This window comes from Anomaloglossus baeobatrachus, chromosome 7 (genome assembly GCF_048569485.1).
Source record: "Anomaloglossus baeobatrachus isolate aAnoBae1 chromosome 7, aAnoBae1.hap1, whole genome shotgun sequence".
Classification (NCBI taxonomy): domain Eukaryota; kingdom Metazoa; phylum Chordata; class Amphibia; order Anura; family Aromobatidae; genus Anomaloglossus; species Anomaloglossus baeobatrachus.
In genome coordinates, this window is record NC_134359.1 from 132,621,961 (window position 1) to 132,641,118 (window position 19,158).

At 43.5% G+C, this 19,158-nt stretch overlaps 1 protein-coding gene across 2 annotated transcripts in view; it reads left to right on the plus strand.

Moving 5' to 3' along the window:
- Nucleotides 1-19,158, plus strand: part of FASTKD2 (FAST kinase domains 2) — an 81,430-nt gene that overhangs the window by 10,487 nt on the left and 51,785 nt on the right. For both annotated transcript variants that reach the window (XM_075317715.1, XM_075317716.1), the window contains exons 2-4: nucleotides 1,020-1,725; nucleotides 5,190-5,293; nucleotides 9,105-9,201. In XM_075317715.1, the coding sequence (XP_075173830.1) occupies nucleotides 1,087-1,725; nucleotides 5,190-5,293; nucleotides 9,105-9,201 (840 nt within the window). In that variant the 5' untranslated portion in view covers nucleotides 1,020-1,086. The remainder of the gene's footprint in view (nucleotides 1-1,019; nucleotides 1,726-5,189; nucleotides 5,294-9,104; nucleotides 9,202-19,158) is intronic.

A 19,158-nucleotide genomic window follows, 5' to 3' on the forward strand; every position in this document is an offset into this window, starting at 1 on the left:
TGTGGTAGTGCCTGCGTGTGCGGTGATGATGCGTGTGGTAGTGCCTGCGTGTGCAGTAGTGGTGGTGTATGTGCGGTGATGATGCGTGCGGTAGTGGTGATGCGTGGGGTAGTGGTGGTGTATGTGCGGTGATGCGTGCGGTAGTGCTGGTGTATGTGCGGTGATGATGCTTGCGATAGTGCCTGTGTGTGCGGTGATGGTGGGTGCGGTAGTGCCTGCGTGTGCGGTGATGATGGGGGCGGTAGTGCCTGCGATTGCGGTGATGGTGAGGGCGGTAGTGCCGGTGTTTGTACGGTGATGATGGGGGTCTCTCTCTCTCTTTCAGCATAAAAAAATGGATCCGTTTTTTTACCGGATCCGATTAATCAGTTTTTACACAATCTGAGACGGATCCGTTGCATCAGGCACAAACCAGATTGTGCCTGATTGGAAAAAACTGATGTGTGAACTTAGCCTACGGCTGATGGGAGAAGTGCACAGTGAAGTAGGGAATCTGTCACCACATTCAATAGTATACTACAAAAGAAAACTAACCAGCACCTCTGTACTGAAAATTGCAAGTGTGAACAGGTGCAAGTTGCATAATACACAAAAGAATAGTGCTGGGTCATTCCCGCTTTATTAATTTGTAGGCTTTTAGCATTAAATATTAGTTCTAGGGTCTTACTAGATAAAGGTTGGCTCCTCTGGAATGTGTATACCAAGTACCTTTGTTTTATATATATATGGATAGATATTTGTTTTGTTTTTAAATGTTTATATTTTGTTTGTTTTAAGTCGATTCTGTGTAGCAGTGATGCAGTCCAAGTTCCATATTCTCTGTGTTCGCATACATCTTAGCGCTTAGTGTTCTACTGTATCTTCATAGTACATTATGCAGTCACAGTGGCTTGCACCTGTTTACACTTGCTTATTTTGCTAGAGGTGCTGGTCAGTTTTTCAGTTGTTGTATGGATACTATATGAATACCTAAATTCCCAAATAAACAAACAAATTCTTTGTTGTGTTCTTTCTTGCAGCCAGTGCTCAGAAGGACCAGACTCCTGCCAAAGAGCCTTACAGGATTTTTTTTAAGATACTTTCAAAATGCATAAGAAGACTCTCCCCTCCTTACTACGCACAGTCCGAATATTACAGCCATGCCAGTGTTTGTTAGGAGTGAAAATACCATCACTTATGAGGAATTATACTTCAAGATCTGGACTTCTCCTTCATGAAATAAAACCTTGGACTCCAGCGTCCATCGCAACATCTATTCCTATCAGGTTTTTACATCAACGGACTTCAGTAAATGCAGAAGAGAACAATCCAGTGTGTGGAAGCAGTGCCTGCAGCGGTCAGGACCATGTCCGAGAGGAGTATGGCCAGACAGAGCGGGGTCCTAGTCTGGATGGAGAGGAGGCCAAGCTCCAAGCTGCTGCTACAGGACCCCCATCCAAGTCTTGTGTAGATGTATTGGACGCGTTCATTAATTTACACTGCCGGCATGAACTGTATTGTAGTGTGATGAATCTGTTTAATATTCTGGCTTATGGTAAGACATTGACTCTTTGTGAGAAGCGGTGTATTTCTGACCACCCGAATTTCTCCACCTTGTGCTATGAAGTAATGAAGTCAGCCCCCTCAATGTCAAGCAGGTTCTTGATTTGTGGCCTCCATGTCTTTGTGACTGTGGATGTGAATCAGAAGACGAGGCTCATTCAGACCCTTCTTAATGCTCTCCAGGTGAGGATGACGATGCTTCGCTCTGTGCTCACTTCTCACCATGAAATTGTTCATTTCATAGATTTTAATTTTTCAGCTTCAGACTTTTTTATAAAATCTTTTTTGTCATATTTCAGTGTTTCTGGGGGGCTCCTAATAAATCAGTTGAGATGTCATGATGGGACATGCTTTTTTCCTTCACGATTTAACCCTTCTGATATGTGAACAACATATATTGAAGGAGATTAATGATTACTTATTTATTAGTACTTGCTGTAATGTTACTTATAGGATACGGGTGCAGGGCACTCCGTGATCAGGGAGTCATCACTGTATGAAGGGTCACGTCATTGGGGATGTCAGTGTTGTCATTGTGGATGTCGATGTCAGTGATGTCATTGGGGATGTCAGTCTTGTCATTGGGGATGTCAGTGATGTCATTGGGGATGTCAGTGATGTCATTGGGGATGTCAGTGATGTCATTGGGGATGTCAGTCTTGTCATTGGGGATGTCAGTGATGTCATTGGGGATGTCAGTGATGTCATTGGGGATGTCAGTGATGTCATTGGGGATGTCAGTGATGTCATTGGGGATGTCAGTGATGTCATTGGGGATGTCAGTGATGTCATTGGGGATGTCAGTGATGTCATTGGGGATGTCAGTCTTGTCATTGGGGATGTCAGTGATGTCATTGGGGACGTCAGTGGGGACGTCAGTGATGTCATTGGGGACGTCAGTGTTGTCATTGGGGACGTCAGTGTTGTCATTGGGGACGTCAGTGTTGTCATTGGGGACGTCAGTGTTGTCATTGGGGACGTCAGTGTTGTCATTGGGGACGTCAGTGTTGTCATTGGGGACGTCAGTGATGTCATTGGGGACGTCAGTGATGTCATTGGGGACGTCAGTGATGTCATTGGGGACGTCAGTGTTGTCATTGGGGACGTCAGTGATGTCATTGGGGACGTCAGTGATGTCATTGGGGACGTCAGTGATGTCATTGGGGACGTCAGTGTTGTCATTGGGGACGTCAGTGTTGTCATTGGGGACGTCAGTGTTGTCATTGGGGACGTCAGTGTTGTCATTGGGGACGTCAGTGTTGTCATTGGGGACGTCAGTGATGTCATTGGGGACGTCAGTGTTGTCATTGGGGACGTCACTGATGACGCGCTGCAGAGGTCACCTTACCATGGTTGCTAATCACACCCCAGGCACTTTTAACGGGGATGACTTCCTGCCGGTGTCCTCACCAACCTCGGAGCAGCTTACACTGGGTCCAGTTAAGTTCTGCAGGCAATTTTTGCTATGTTTGATATTTTTTTAACCAAGCCACCTGGAAAATTGTCATTTTGCCCAGACAATCCCTTTTATGACATATATTTTCAGCTAAAAATAATATTTGTAATTGAGTTGTATTACCAATTTTGCACCAAAGAGCTGTCAGGATTCTTGTTACCCTGCACATTGCCGGATGCTGAATGAATGAAAGGTGTTTTCCACCTGTAGAAAATATGGCACCAAAAACCAGTATACATATAATATAACAAACACAAGTAGTAGTCAGTCATCTTCTCCGGGGCTAGCTCCAGTTCTCCGGTCTCCATTTGATATCACAACTACAATGTAAATTGCTGCTGTTGCTGGTCATTGAGTTCAGTGATTGGCTGCAGCGGTGATATGCATTGCAGACATGACATCAATGCTTCAGCTGGTATTTTTAACCCAAAATACCTGTAATTAAGTAATAAAAAAATGCCCTCGAAGTTATACATATCCTTAAAGGCAAAGGTGTTCCTACTGACGAAACAGCAGGTCTTGTGCCCGCCGGCTTCTCCTGGCTTGCTTTGATTGACCGGTATCGCTCTCTGTGTGTGCCCTGGTCACTCTTCTCCCTTTTCTAAATCATGGCTGCCTGGTTGATACTGGCAGCGTGAATCACCTGACTTCAATTTGATAACGATCAGGACATGAAATTCCATAGTATGAGAATATTTCCAGGAATCAAAATCTAGGATGAATCCGGCACTGTTTAAACAGCATGATACCTGTAAATATTCGCTAAGTATAGGAGTATACTGGACAAGATGATGTTTTGGTCCCAAAAGACCTTTATTGGACATACCCCAGTGCTTGGTTGGGGCAGTATGAGCTGTGTCAGCAGAAGGTGGGCGCTGAGATTATCGCTGATAGGTATGTGCTTCTACCAGAGCTGTCGCTCTACCCCCAGTGCCCACATTCTGCTGTGACACAGCTCATACTGCCCCAACCCAACACTGGAGTCTGTCCAAAACGCTCTACCTCAGCACATTAGACTCTCCCCTACTGTGGAAAGCTTCAAGAGCAACCTGAAGACCCGTCTCTTCCAACAAGCCTACAACCTACAATAGCCCTCAGTCCAGTAGACCACTGCGCAACCAGCTCTGTCCTCACCTATCGTACCATCACCCATTCCCTGTAGACTGTGAGCCCTCGCGGGCAGGGTCCTCTCTCCTCCTATACCAGTCTGTTTTGTATTGTTAATGATTGTTGTATGTATACCCTCTTTCACTTGTAAAGCGCCATGGAATAAATGGCGCTATAATAATAAATAATAATAATCTTGTCCAGTATACTTCTATACTTATAAAATATTTACAGGTACCGTCGTATCTAAACTGTGTGGGACTCATCCTGGATTTTGGTTTATGATGTGGGACCCTATCTGAACACCTGTGTACCTTTATAGGAGTGCTGTATTTCCCCAAATATTTCCAGGAATGATGGATGTGAAATGCGTTCTGAAACGCCTCCCTCATATCACTGCTATACAGCTGTCCCTTATGTTACATTCTGACAGGACGGTGATGGAGTGCATGTAACATGCAAAAACAAAGAGAGGGCGTGTAAAAGCAAAAAACAAAAATGATATTTACGTGTTTTTTTATAGTACATATTTTAAAAACAAAAAAGTGCATAGAAGATATAAAGCAAAACTCCTCCAACAATGTAGGACATGGGCAAAAATAAAAAATTGGTAACATGTAAGTGAGGATCAGTATCTGACGGACGCTCCTACAGAGAAACAGAATATTCCAGGGAGTGTGATCCTTACAATATAAAGGTCTCCATTGGTGAGATGGAAGCATGAAGCGTACTCTACCAGAGCTCAACCACCAAAGCACTGTGGGCAAAAGGGTGGAAGCACCAGAAAACCGAGACTAATCTACTGTAGACAGTCCTGACCCTATAGAGACACATGGACATCCTAGAGATGGGGTGCTCTATAGCGCTAGCCCCGTCTGACTACATTAGCGCTGCAGGAATCTGCCCGGCTGTCTGCGGGGCACAGAGCGGCACCTTCAGGGTAGTTATCACTGGTGAGAGCACATTTCACCTCCATGCTCCATAGCAGAATATCACTTCTCCGCAGCCTGTAGATCACAGCGGCCTTCTGCTTCTTTTCTTCCTTCTTCTGTCACGTGTCAATGATGTCGCTTATGTCTTGTAGCACCGTCTCAGCACATTGAATTTGGATGAGATTTCTCTACTGTCCACCTGTCTGAAAATGATGAAGCGCGACAAAAGCATGGATATTTTACACTCTGGTCTCAGGTAAGTGTGACTTGGCATCATGTCTGTATTTCATAAAAATAGACGTATCTACTTTCCCACATCACACCAGATGATCCCGGCTTGTATGTATTCCTACATATCTAGATTGCTGTGCGGCCAGACTGGAGGTAGCACCCGACATCTTTATAAATTGCTACCTGCAAGGACTGCGGCATTTATGTGGTACCAGCAAAAAAACTAAAAGGGAATCTGTCACTACATTCACAATACAAACTGTACACATTACTCATTAGATCTGAGACCTGATGGGACTGATGTATTTATTATGTCCATGTCAGACTGGCTGTGTAATTCTGACATTAAAATAAGTATTTTGGGTCTAGCTATTGAATGATAAGTTAGGGTGCCTGCCCATGATCAGTGCTTGCAGCATTTTGGATGCAGCCTGTTTTCATGTCAGTTGTTTGCTGCGGAGTCGCAAGCGTTCTCTACAGGGAGAACAGAAGGGAGAGACCGCAACTCTCCGAGCCCGGATCGTGGGTACGAGCAGCTGCAGTGACCTGTGGTCTCCTGCAGAGAAGACTCACGGCCCCTCAGGTTAGGACCTATCGCGTCCAGGACTCAGAGGGTCCTGATCATTGTCATGTATCCTATAAGCGTATTTGTTCTCCACCCACCCAGCCTGAGAGGCTGCCCATGTGTGAAGGGGGTACAGGAGCTGAGCTTTCTGCACACTGGCCGATGCAGCATTTTTCTTATCAGCTGAGCTCTGTTCGCTGGTGTTAGTCATTTAAATGGCACAGTTGCCACTTTTCGAGCACATGAGCTCGGGGTTACCATGGCAGCTGGAGGTTTGCTGAAGGCCCCCATAACTGCAATCTTGGTACTCCTGTGAAGTGCAGCCACAGAATTGTGATTTGCACTACATTACCAATACTGTGGTGTATGCTGTATAGTATGTGATCACACAATTGCAGGTTCAATTCCCTAAGAAGACTTAAAAAAAGGTTCATAATATGATATAATATTGGTTTTGCCCCTCCTTTTCCTCTATTAAAAACAAAGACATTGAAAAATAATAAAGCATAGTTGGCAGTGCCTTGTCTATAAAGAAAATGGGGTCAGTCAAAAGACAAAATTGATGAACCTAGTCAGCAGACGCTGTAAAGACAAATATCAAAACCCAGAGATTTGTTTTTTTCTCAGTGACCCCCCCCCCCCCCCCACGCCTAAAAAATAGTATGAAAAATATATCTAAATGGCAACCATATTGGCAGCAGTAGAACAGCTTGCTGCACAAAAGACAGACCCTCATGATGCTCAATCAATATAAAAATGTAATCAGTCTTGGAAAATTACCATACAAATGTCACTATTTGGGTTTTTTTCTGCGCTGGAGTGGCGCTATAAATCTAAGCCACCTGCCCCCTTTCATGTACTCACCCTTCAGTGTCTTTTTTTCACCTTTGTTCCAGTCTATGCCTTTGTCTGACTTTCCAGAAGTTAGAAATTACGTCACAGGCTCCCAATGCAAGTCTATAAGAACCAGAACGAGACTCTCATAGACTTGTATTGATTTGTGACCTTCAGCTCCATGAAACACTCAAGACAGACGGAAGCAGTGATGATAAATGGTAAAGGTGAGTATAAGACAGGGGGCTGGGGACTTAGATTTAAAGAGTACCACACGGAAATGGTGCTTTAAATTAAAAAAAAAAAAATCTATGCAAGCATGGTGTCTCTAATCATACTGGCCTGGAGCATCATGCTTCAGGTCATTTTTACCGTACAGGGATTGCCAGAAAGACAAATTCCACAAACTAGGGGGGGGGGGGGGGGGGGGTATTGTATTTTTTTCACCATTTTTTCACACTTAGAATTATTCTGCAAAATCTAGTACATTTTATGGTAAAATGAATGGTGCCATTCAATGATTTTTTGAGAAGAAAAATTTTATGATAGGTATACAAAATTCTGAATTGTTTCAGCATATACCTAATATTTTGTTTATAAAATTTACATTTTATTAATATACAAACCAAAACAAAAAATTACTACAATTTTTTACATACGGTGAAGGTTGCTATAAATTTCCCAACCAAATTCTATGATGCCACTTGACGAAGTGAGATGAGGATTTCTTTAAGGCTGGACTCACACGAGCGTAAGGCACCCGATGCGAGAGCATCAGATGCGATATGCTAATGTCCCCTGGCTCAGGCTCTGCTGCGAGCGTGAGCCGAGTGTCATCTTGCGATCGGGTTACAGCTGTGAAGCTGAGTGCGGGCGCTGCGGAGGAGAGGGAGGGGTTAATCCTCCCATCTCCTCCACTATCAGCCTGTGCGTATATCGCACTGCACTGGGATAACATCCGAGTGCAGTCCGATGTATCTCTCGCATCCATTCACTTGAATGGGTGCGAGAGATACGGCGGTAGCAGCAAAACGCAGCATGCTGCCGCTTTTCTCGCATCCAGAATCTGGATGCGAGGAAAAGCTGACCAAAAGCTCAACCTCATTGCCTAACATTGGTCAGAGTGCAATGCGAGAATTTCCTGCATTGCACTCGTCCGATTTTCACGCTCGTGTGAGCGCACCCTAATACTCTAAATAGTTAATACAATAGAGAGGGAAGGGGCTTTTCTTTCTTTTTCTTACCCTGATTGAATATATTTCTACCTGCCAATGGAGTACATCCTTACTTAACCGATGCCTCCATGTTTCGGCGGCTCTCCCTTTTCCTCACCCTCATTTTCCTTCTCCAGGTATTGTCAATTGGATCTCATAGAAAAATTATATTGTACACAACCAACCACTCAAAGTCTCAGTGCACACTAATACCTATTTCCCTAATATGCATAAACAGTTAAAGGATGTACAGAATTATTTCATACTTCATTTCATAGGAACTTAAGCATAGGGTACCAGTTTATATATACTTTTACACTAAACTCTCCCTTAGTCCACTTTCTCCTACCTAGCAATGGAGTACATCCTTATTTTTTTGATGCCCCCATTCCTTGGCGGCTCACCCTTATATGCTCTATGATCCCCATCACTTTTTTTGGCGGTAGGGTTTATAGGGCATATAAGGGAGAGCCACTGAGGAATGGGGGCATCAAAAAAATAAGGATGTACTCCATTGCTAGGTAGAAATATATTCAATCAGGGTGAGAAAAAGAAAGAAAGCCCCTTCTCTCTATTGTACTAATTATTTAGAGTATTAACAAAGAAATCCTCATCTCACTTTGTCTAGTGATATCATAGAATTTGGTTGGGAAATTTATAGCTACCTTCACTGTGTAAAAAAATGTTAGTAATTTTTTGTTTTGGTTTGATTTTTTTTAATGTATATTAATAAAATGTACATTTTATAAACAAAATATTAGGTATATGCTGCAACAATGCCATTCAATGATACAACTCATACCACAGAAAACAAGCCCTGATTTGTTTATGTAGATGGAAAAATAAAAATATTATGGTTCCATGAAGAAGGGGAAGAAAAGGTCGAAAGAGCAAATATGAAACTTGGCTGTTAAGGCAAAGGGTTAAACTTAGCTACCATCATGAATAGTAAGAATAGCCAACAAGCCATGGAGCTCACAATGAGTCTCCCCGCTACCTTGCACCCAGAGTTCCAGTGCAGCAACCCAGGTTGTATAAAGGGAAACAACATGGCGCTCTATAGGAGTAAGGAGCCGTACGGGAACAGTTCTGGATGTATTAGGAGAGGGCTTCTACCAATCAGTCCTGTGTGATACAGAGAAGGCACTGTAAATATGCACATTGTGCGGCTTCTGACTTTTTTTTATACTGATGTAACCTGAATTATTCTTTTTTTTTGGCAGTTTATTAATTGAGCTTAAATGTGAATCTGTTGGAGACGTCCCCACACTTCAGCGCTTGATGAGGATCGCTCCAGCTCACATGAGACGGAAACTAGAGGTAAAATAATATAAGGACTGCAGGGTTTTCTGTTCTATATGGTTTGACCTTTAGGAGACAATTCTTAAAGGTCAGTGCTGTGTATAGTGCGCAGGACTCATTATCAGACACACGATACATAATGAATTAAGCACATAGTACAAGTGCTGTGTGCCTCCACCGGAGATATACTCCAAGCAGGTACATTTCTGATTAAATTTGCAGAGTAAAATGGCATAAATTGGTCCGCTCTTTTGGGCGAAGCTGGCCGGGACTGGCGTAAAAACACCACATCGCAAATTTCAACCCCATTAAATCTGCTGTTCAAATCCGCTTTTGACCTTCTAAAATTGCGAATTAACAAATACATTGATGTTAATGATGAACATTTTGGCAAAAATCTGCAATTTGACTGAAAAATAATGGACATGCTAGAGAGAGTGTGTGTGTGTGTGTGTGTGTGTGTGTGTGTGTGTGTGTGTGTGTGTGTGTGTGTGTGTGTGTGTATTAGGGTGACCGCAAAAAATCGATGTCGGAATTTTGTCCGTCTGGACCCCACAAAACGATTCCCCTTTCCAGATATTGAGAGAGCCAAAATTTGAGCTCGATCAAACGACGTTAACCCTTGCCGCTCGTCACTCAAAGTTTGAAAAAAATCCAAATTTTTGACCAAAAAGCTGACATATGGAGCCATAACTCCTGAACGGTAACGAATAAAAACACGCTTAATATCTCAAAAGAAAGCTAATGTTTTTCTTCAAAATTTATATTTTATACAAATAAGTTATTTTCAAACTGAGTTAAAACAGCTTTTAGCCCCAAGAACGTGACCTGGTACCACTAGGAGCATACTTTGTATATTTTGTTATTAAGTGATAAATTTTGGGGGGTTTTTTTGGTATATTTTTGAGTTTAAAGTATAACAAAAAAACAAGTAATACTGATAAGTCTAATGACATTTTTTATTTTAAAATATAAAAATGATGTATATAATACATACAAAACAGACACAGAAAAGATAGACGTAGTACCTACATGAGTTGATAATTTTTCATAGTTATCTAATCTATTCTAGAGCTTTTGTTAAAGTAGTTTTTGAAACGTCAGAATATAATGCTCGGCATTTGCTTACAACTTGCAGGACATATTGCTTTTGTTCTTCATCTTTTGTCACAAGGTCGTTAAAGTCGGTTATTAATTTAACACCACGCTCACGCTCATTAACTACTTTTAATGTTTTGTTAGGAAATCTGTTTTTATATTACATCGGTCAAAGAATGTAAATGTTTCTTTGGTAAGTAAATATACCAATCCTCCATCAACTACCTCTTTTAAGTTTTCTTTCCTAACTTTTGGATATACAACCCTAGCGTGCTCTGATGGTTCATCTGTGCTACTGAGCAATTTATTAGCCATTAACAACTTTTCATCGTCTGTAATGGTGGGATCAAAAAACGATAATCCCACCAACTCTGCATTCCAATACCACAAATGGTTCGAAAATTTGGTCAGGGCTATTTCTGCAATGTCGTTGTCACATTCTTTATAGTCTAACAGACTATGCAAAATACCTAAATCTTGCTTTGGCGCAAGATGAGCTTTTGGAGCATTGAACCAAGCTTTACAATAAATTTTAGCTAGGAAAACAGAAATGGCACGCACAGAACTTTCTTCTTCTTTAGACATCTTAAATTGCCGACGAAAAATGAACATTTTTAAGCAGTAAATAGCCTTTGCCATCCACCTAGCGTGATGAATGGCTCCTGGAATTCTAAAACCCACAACATTGCCGTCTAGTGATCCAACAAATACGAGAACCAACTGCAACAGCTCCTTGTAGTCATCTCTGGGGTGGCTCTCAGTTAATGTGGTCTCGAATTCAGCAGTAACATTTGCAATTACTTCTGGAGTTAGCTGCTTTTGTATTAGATTGTCACTGACACCTGTGTTGTATTTTCCTTTGTCTATCTTGGGCCACGCAGTGAGGAATCTTTTGAAAATGTCTGGATGAGGTCCAGTGGTTGATCCCATTTTTGTGTCGAATACGCCTCTTAACACAATTTCCAAGATATGGTGATGGCAAGCTAGGTGTAGCAATTATCTTCCTAACATTTGCTCCAATAGGACGCATGCTCCTTTGAGTCTTCCCGTGTTCGATGCTGCAGTGTCGAAGCACATCGTCTTGACGGTGTTGGGAAGACCCCATTCCTGTAGGCATTCATATACGGCTACGGCTTGCTCCTCTCCAGAGCTGATTGCTGTTACGGGAACTCCCAGCAACCAGGGCTGTGGAGTCGGTAAGCCAAACCTTCGACTCCGACTCCTCAAATTCTCTTGCACCGACTCCGACTCCGGCTCCGACTCCGACTCCTACATATATTGCTTAGTTAGGTGAAAAATTTATTGTAGTACATGAATATGTGTATGTGAACATCAGACATTTAATAATTTTTATGATACGATAATCAAGATATTTGGATAGAACATAAAATATATTTATTGGAATACAACTTTAGAACACAAAAAACTGTAATAAATTGTAAATATGTAATACACTATGTAATATACAGTAGATTACATATATATCTTGTGTGTGTATATACACTGTGTGTATATATATATATATTATATATATATTACATATTTACAATTTATTAGTTTTTTGTGTTCTAAAGTTGTATTCCAATAAATTATTTTATGTTCTATCCAAATATCTTGATTATTGTATCATAAAAACAATTAAATGTCTGATGTTCACATTGTACTACAATAAATTTTTCACTTAAATATAGCATTATACTAAATGTTATTATTTAGTAAAATATTCAGCACATTCTGCATTGCACTCCTGTCCCCAATTTATTATATATTATAAGAGTCGGAGTCGGTGCATTTTATACCGACTCCGACTCCGACTCCACCAAAATGAGCTCGACTCCGACTCCGACTCCACGACTCCGACTCCGACTCCACAGCCCTGCCAGCAACTGTTCCTTTTCCGCCATATGAAATAGCAATAGCTATTCGCTCACATTGCTCATGTTTTAAAACACCTGGTAAAAGTTTACCGTCCCAATGGACAAACCACGGGCTCTTTTTCAGGAATGTTTACTTTATCTAAAATTTTTTTTAGTATATTGTTCTCTGAACATTTGCCTTCTAGAATGTAATAACGTTTTCGAGACTTTGTACTCAAGAGGGTCAAGGTTTAGTGCTTCTAGAGTAGCTATTAAAATTCTCGTGGCATTTCTGTCGGATACCTTACATCGATCTAACACAATGGATAATTTCATGTTTAAAATATCTTTAACGCCCCTTGCAAATTAAACTTTCATCCTCTTGCTCTCAGATGGTCCTGGATCTTCTGCAGCTTCTTCAGGGATGTCCATTTCCTCCAAGCTCTCAAGTTCCTGGTAGATGCTGTCCTCTTCAGTATCTTCTTCTTTTCCTTCTTCGAGCTTGTCTTCATCATCCCTCTCTAAGAAGCAACAAAAGAAATAGAAAAAAAAAGACTATAAAAACTTGTCGTTTTAGCAGAATAGTAATAATACATAGTTACTAAATTACCTACTTCTAATTATCAATAGGTATTATTTTAAGAATATAAACTCAATCATAAAGATGCCAAATGATGCTCTCATGTAAAATTTTCTTTCAATTATAATGAAACTATTTTCTTATTTGTTTATCTACTTTTTAGAATAATAATAATATAAACTCACCAATATCAAAAGTTTCTTCTTGGATTTGTCGGTTCATTTTTGCAAGTTCCTTTTGCGCCTTGATTTCTTCAGCTCGAGACAACTTGAGATCCACTCCAGCCATGGAACCTGGGCGGCCCTTCTGCCTCTGTTTCACGAGAAACGCCTTATCTTCTTCCGATTTCATCAGAGCCAAGGCATCTTGTTGAGCAATATCAAAGAGATCATTCAACTTTTCAACAAACTGTTTAAATTTGTTCTTGGCCATTTGCAATGTTTTCTTCCGGTCTTTTTGAAGACTTCTCCACTCGGCGTGAAGTTTTTCCAGCTTAGTAATTGCATCTTGCTCATGTTTAGTCGGGATCGAGCTTTCCCCCAAAAAATGAACACTTCTCGTATGGTCAGTTTTGCTGATTCTCTTACAGTTAATTTCACAGTACGTAAATTATAAAATAAAGCACATAAGACTTGACGATTTGAGGTTAGTTTACAACCGGTGATCTGGTGAATGGGATAGCCCACAAGAAGTATTTTATCCTTTTTCCGGCTTTGTACACCTGATGTGAATGCCATTTCAGAGTCCAATAGGTAAATAACAGTTAACTAGAAAAAAGAAACAAAATATATTACAAACTTTAACCCCTTCACGACCATGGACGGAAAGATCCGTCATGGTGCCCTGGGCCTTAACGACCAAGGACGGATCTTTCCGTCATGGCGGAATCGCGGCACCGGAGCCTCCGGTGACTGCAATCGGCTAACACAAACCGCAGATTCGGGGAGGAGGGGACCTGTTCTTGACCTCAGGCGGGGTGGTCCCTCTCCCCGGATCTACGGAGGCTGTGATTGGTTGAGCGGCGTTAATGAGCCAATCACAGCCACTGTAATGTTCCAGCCATTTAAAGTGACTGAAACATTGAAATCCAGCCCTGACCAGTGAAGCTATAGCACTGGCCATTGGCTGGAGCTGGGTGACCTCACTGGATCACCCTCCCCCAGCTCCAGTAGCTCTGATTGGAGAGATCGGCCTTGTGACAGATCTCTCCAATCACAGTGGACCTGTTGCCGGTGACCGCCCCCATCAGCTTCACTTCCCTGCAGCACGCCAGCACAGTGAGTGTACACAGTGCAATGGCAGGGCGACAAGATCCGGTCCCATGCTGTTATGTGACCGGAGCATGGGACCCAGAAGTTGCTGCGCTGCCATTCCACTGTATGAAACCGGCGAAAAGCCTCCCGATCCGCCACCCTCCATCTGCCACAGTGCCACCGCTCCCCCCGATCTGCTGCCCTGGCCCCTCCCCCTCGTGATCGGTGCCCGCCCCCTCCACTCTGTGATGTGCGGCTCGCCCCCTCCCCTCTGTGATGTGCTGCTCGCCCCCTCCCCTCTGTGATGTGCTGCTCGCCCCCTCCCCTCTGTGATGTGCTGCTCGCCCCCTCCCCTCTGTGAGGTGCTGCTCGCCCCCTCCCCTCTGTGATGTGCTGCTTGCCCCCTCCCCTCTGTGATGTGCTGCTTGCCCCCTTCCCTCTGTGATGTGCTGCTCGCCCCCTCCCTTCCGTGATGTGCTGCATGCTCCCCCCCACCTCTCACCCCGTGGTCGGCTACCCGCCTCCTCCCCTGTCACCGCCGTGATGTGTGCTCCTCACCTGTCACCTGTCACCCCGTGATGTGTGCTCCCTCACCTGTCACCCCCGTGATGTGTGCTCCCTCACCTGTCACCCCCGTGATGTGTGCTCCCTCACCTGTCACCCCCGTGATGTGTGCTCCCTCACCTGTCACCCCCGTGATGTGTGCTCCCTCCCCTGTCACCCCCGTGATGTGTGCTCCCTCACCTGTCACCCCTGTGTCCTCAACTGTCACCCCCGTGATCTGCTGTCTGCTCTCTCTCCACCTCTCACCCCCGTGATCTGCGCTCCCTCACCTCTCAACCCCGTGATCTGCGCTGCGCTCCCTCACCCACCTCTCACCCTCCCCGATCTGCTGCCTCCTTCATCTCCTGTGATCCTGCTGCCTAGATCCATCCTGTAGGGTAACTATCCCCAATCTCACCTCCCACCCCCCATCCATCCTTCAACCCATCCTCTCTCGCTCCTGCTTCCACTGCGCCCTCTCCCATCCGCCCCCACCCGATCCCAGACGCCGCCGTCTCACATTCACAGATGCTCCCTTTATATGCTGCTGCTGCCCCCCCATCTGCCCCCCCCCCAATCTGCCGCTGTTCTGATCCATCCTGTAAGTATTGTTCGTGGCTCTTTTCTAACTATCCCCAATCGCATCTCCCTCCCCCCCCCTCCTCCCCCACCTGCCTGCCGCCAAGTGCTGATCAGCTCTGTGATTGGCTGATCAGGTACGTAATTGTTGCTCTAGTTTTTGCTTTTTTTTTTGTGCACCCCAAATAAAAAAAAACAAAACAAAACTTGAACAATTAGGTACCTGATCAGCAATCGTCCTGCAGTCGTACTCGACTTTGGACAGGACTTCTTTTTTCCATCCCACCTAGTCCCCCCCCCCCCCCCTTTTTTGCTAATTATCCCAGACAATTTTGCGTTTGAAACGTCAAATGACGCTCCTTGCATTCTGAGCCCTGCTGTGCGCCCAAACATTTGATTTCCACCACATATGAGATGTCTGTGTACTCAGGAGAAATTGCACAATACATTTTATGGTGCAATTTTTCCTGATACCCTTGTGAAAAAAGCTACCTGGTTGAAGTAACAATTTTGTGGTAAAAAAACATTTTTTTATTTGCACGGCTCAACTCTATTAACTTTTGTGAAGCCCCCAGAGGTTCAAAGTGCTCAATAAACATCTAGATAAATTCCATGAGGTGTCTAGTTTCCAAAATGGGGTCACATGTGGGGGAGCTCCACTGTTTCGGCACCTCAGGGGCTCTCCAAACGCAACATGGTGCGGCTAACGATTCTAGCTAATTTTCTGTTCAAAAAGTCAAATGGCGCTCCTTCCCTTCCGAGTCCTGCCGTGCGCCCAAACAGTGTTTTTTTCGCCACATATGAGGTATCTGCGTGCTCAGAAGAAATTGCCCAACAGATTTTGGGGGTTCATTTAATCCTGCTACCCTTGTGCATATGCAATATTTGAGGCTAAATTAACATTTTTGTTGCAAAAAGTAAAATGTTCATTTTTTTTCCTTCCACATTGCTTTAGTTCCTGTGAAGCGCCTGAAGGGTTAATAACCTTCTTGAATGTGGTTTTGAGTAGCCTGAGGGGTGCCGTTTTTAGAATGGTGTCACTTTTGGGTGTTTTGTGTCATGTAGACCTCTCAAAATCACTTCAAATGTGATGTGGTCCCTAAAAAAAATGTGGCTTTGTAAATTTTGTTGTAAAAATGAGAAATTGCTCCTAAACTTTGAACCCCTATAACTTCCTTAAATTTTTTTTTTTTCCCCCCAAATTGTTCTGATGTAAAGTAGACATGTGGGAAATGTTATTTATTAATTATTTTGTGTCATATGTCTCGTTGGTTTTAGAGCATAAAAATTAAAAGTTTGAAAATTACAAAAGTTTCCAAATTTTCTCAATTTCCGTTTTTTTCACAAAGAAACGCAAAAAATATCGGCCTAAATTTACCACTAACATGAAGCCCAATATGACACGAGAAAACAATCTCAGAATCACCGGGATCCGTTATAACCTCAAAGTGACACTGGTCAAAATTGAAAAAAATGTCCTGGTCTTTAAGGTGAAAATAGGCTTGGGGCTGAAGGGGTTAATGTCAATAAAATATTTTCAAATATCTTTTAAAATAATACTATAATAGCTATAAAAACAATAACACACACACTTGGAAAATTAAAAAAAAAACGTTAAAATATCTTCACTGGATAATTGTTCAATCTAACCAGCTCAAAGGCACTTTAGAAACCAAACTGAATAAAAGGTCGGTTGTACGCTGAAGTAAAATTACCATCCCTAAAATAGAAATTACATACACCCTGTGTGTAACATATAAATTTTGAAGAACAACATTAGCTTTCTTTTGAGATATTAAGCATGTTTTTATTATTTACCGTTCTGGAGTTATGGCTCCATATGTCAGCTTTTTGGCCAAAAGTTTGGATTTTTTTTTCAACTTTTGAGCAACGAGCGGCACGGGTTAACGTCGTTTGATCGAGCTCAAATTTTGGCTATCTCAATAGGGGAATCGTTTTGTGGGGTCCAGACGAACAAGATTCCGACATGTATGTATGTATGTATGTATGTATGTATGTATGTATGTATGTATGTGTGTGTGTGTGTGTGTGTGTGTGTGTATATATATACATACATACTACAGTTTAACAGTTTGGGGTCACCCAGACAATTTTGTCTTTTCAATGAGAAATCATACTTTTATTTATCACATGAGTTGCAGAATGAATAGTAAATATAGTCCAGACATTGACTAGGTTAGAAATAATGATTTTTACTTGAAATAATTTCTCCTTCAGACTTTGCTTTTGTCCCAGAATGTTCCTTTTCAGCAATTACAGCTTTGCAGACCTTTGGCATTCTAGCTGTTAATTTGCGGAGGTAATCTGGAGATATTTCACCCCACGCCCCCCCCCCCCCTCCCACAAGTTGGATTGGCTTGATGGGCACTTTTTGCGCACCATACAGTGAAGTTGCTCCCACAATAGCCCAATAGGGTTCAGATCTGGTGACTGGGCTGGCCACTCCATTACACATAGAATACCCGCTGCCTGCTTCTTCCCTAAATAGTTCATGTATAATTTGGAGTTGTGCTTTGGGTCATTGTCCTGTTGTAGGATGAAATTGGCTCCAATCAAGCGCTGTCCGCAGGGTATGGCATGGCATTGCAAAATGGAGTGATAGCCTTCCTTATTCAAAATCCCTTTTACATTGTACAAATCTCCCACTTTACCAGCACCAAAGTAACCCCAGACCATCACATTACCTCCACCATGCTTGACAGATGGCGTCAGGCACTCTTCCAGCATCTTTTCAGTTCTGCGTCTCACAAATGTTCTTCTGTGTGATCCAAACACCTCAAACTTCGATTTGTCTGTCCATAACATTTTTTCCCAATCTTCCTCTGTCCAATGTCTGTGTTCTTTTGCCCATATTAATCTTTTCCTTTTATTAGCCAGTCTCAGATATGGCTTTTTCTTGCCATTTCTTCCCTGAATGCCAGCATCCCGGAGTCGCCTCTTTACTTTAGACGTTGACACTGGTTTTTTGCTGATACTATTTAATGAAGCTGCCAGTTGAGGACCTGGGAGGCGTCGATTTCTCATACTAGAGGCTCTAATGTTCTTGTCTTCTTGCTCAGTTGTGCAGCGGGGCCTCCCACTTCTCTTTCTACTCTGGTTAAAGCCGGTTTGTGCTCTCTTCTGAAGGGAGTAGTATACACCTGTCACGAACAGCCAGGAGGGAGTCACTCAGAAATCCCCCGTGCTGGCCACCAATGTCACGATCGGGGGGTAACAAGCGGGAGGCACACCCCTCCTTTATACCTCCCGACCGACAGACCGAGCTCGTGACGCGCTCTCTAGCGCCCCTCTTATAGTCAGGCCAATTATGGAATTGCCTGACAATAAGCAAGGAGGCCGCTATTCTACTTATGCCGATTATTGAAGGGTCCCCGGTGAGAGTAGGGTATATATTCCCCCGACCTACAGGACTACGAGAACTACAGGCGAGGCCCAAGCGCTGTTGGATGCCTGGATCACCCCCAGCTTCAGCATCTCGTCAGTCTCCTGGCGCATGTGTTGCTGCACCTCCAGGGAGACCCGATATGCTGAACGCCGGATCGGGGGATGATCCCCAGTGTCCACGTGATGGACAGCCAAGTCAGTCCTTCCGAGCTGGTTGGTAAACAACCCCCGGAAGGGGTGTAGGGTGGCCCACAGCTGGGACCGTTGGTCCTCCAAGAGCTGGTGGCCAACCTCCACATCCTCAGTGGATCCACCTGCCCTAACCTGGGCTAGCATATCCAAGAGGGTTTCCGCCTCTCCCTCCTGGGGCAGGTTGCACACAGGGAGCGCACATGCCTCCCGCCCATGATGTTCACATGGAAGGGCTTCCGCCTTCCACGGGCAGGGTCTAGGGGGACCAGGTACGTTACAGGGTTGAGCTGCTGGTACACGAGGTATGGGCCTTCCCAGACTGCCTGAAGCTTGTCCTGTGGTATGGGGACCAGTACCCACACCTTTGGACCCACTTGGTAGATCCTCTCTCACAAGCGTTCTGGTCGTACCAACGCTTCTGATCGGCCTGGGCTTGAGCCATATCGTCGTGTACTAGCTGCGTCAAGGC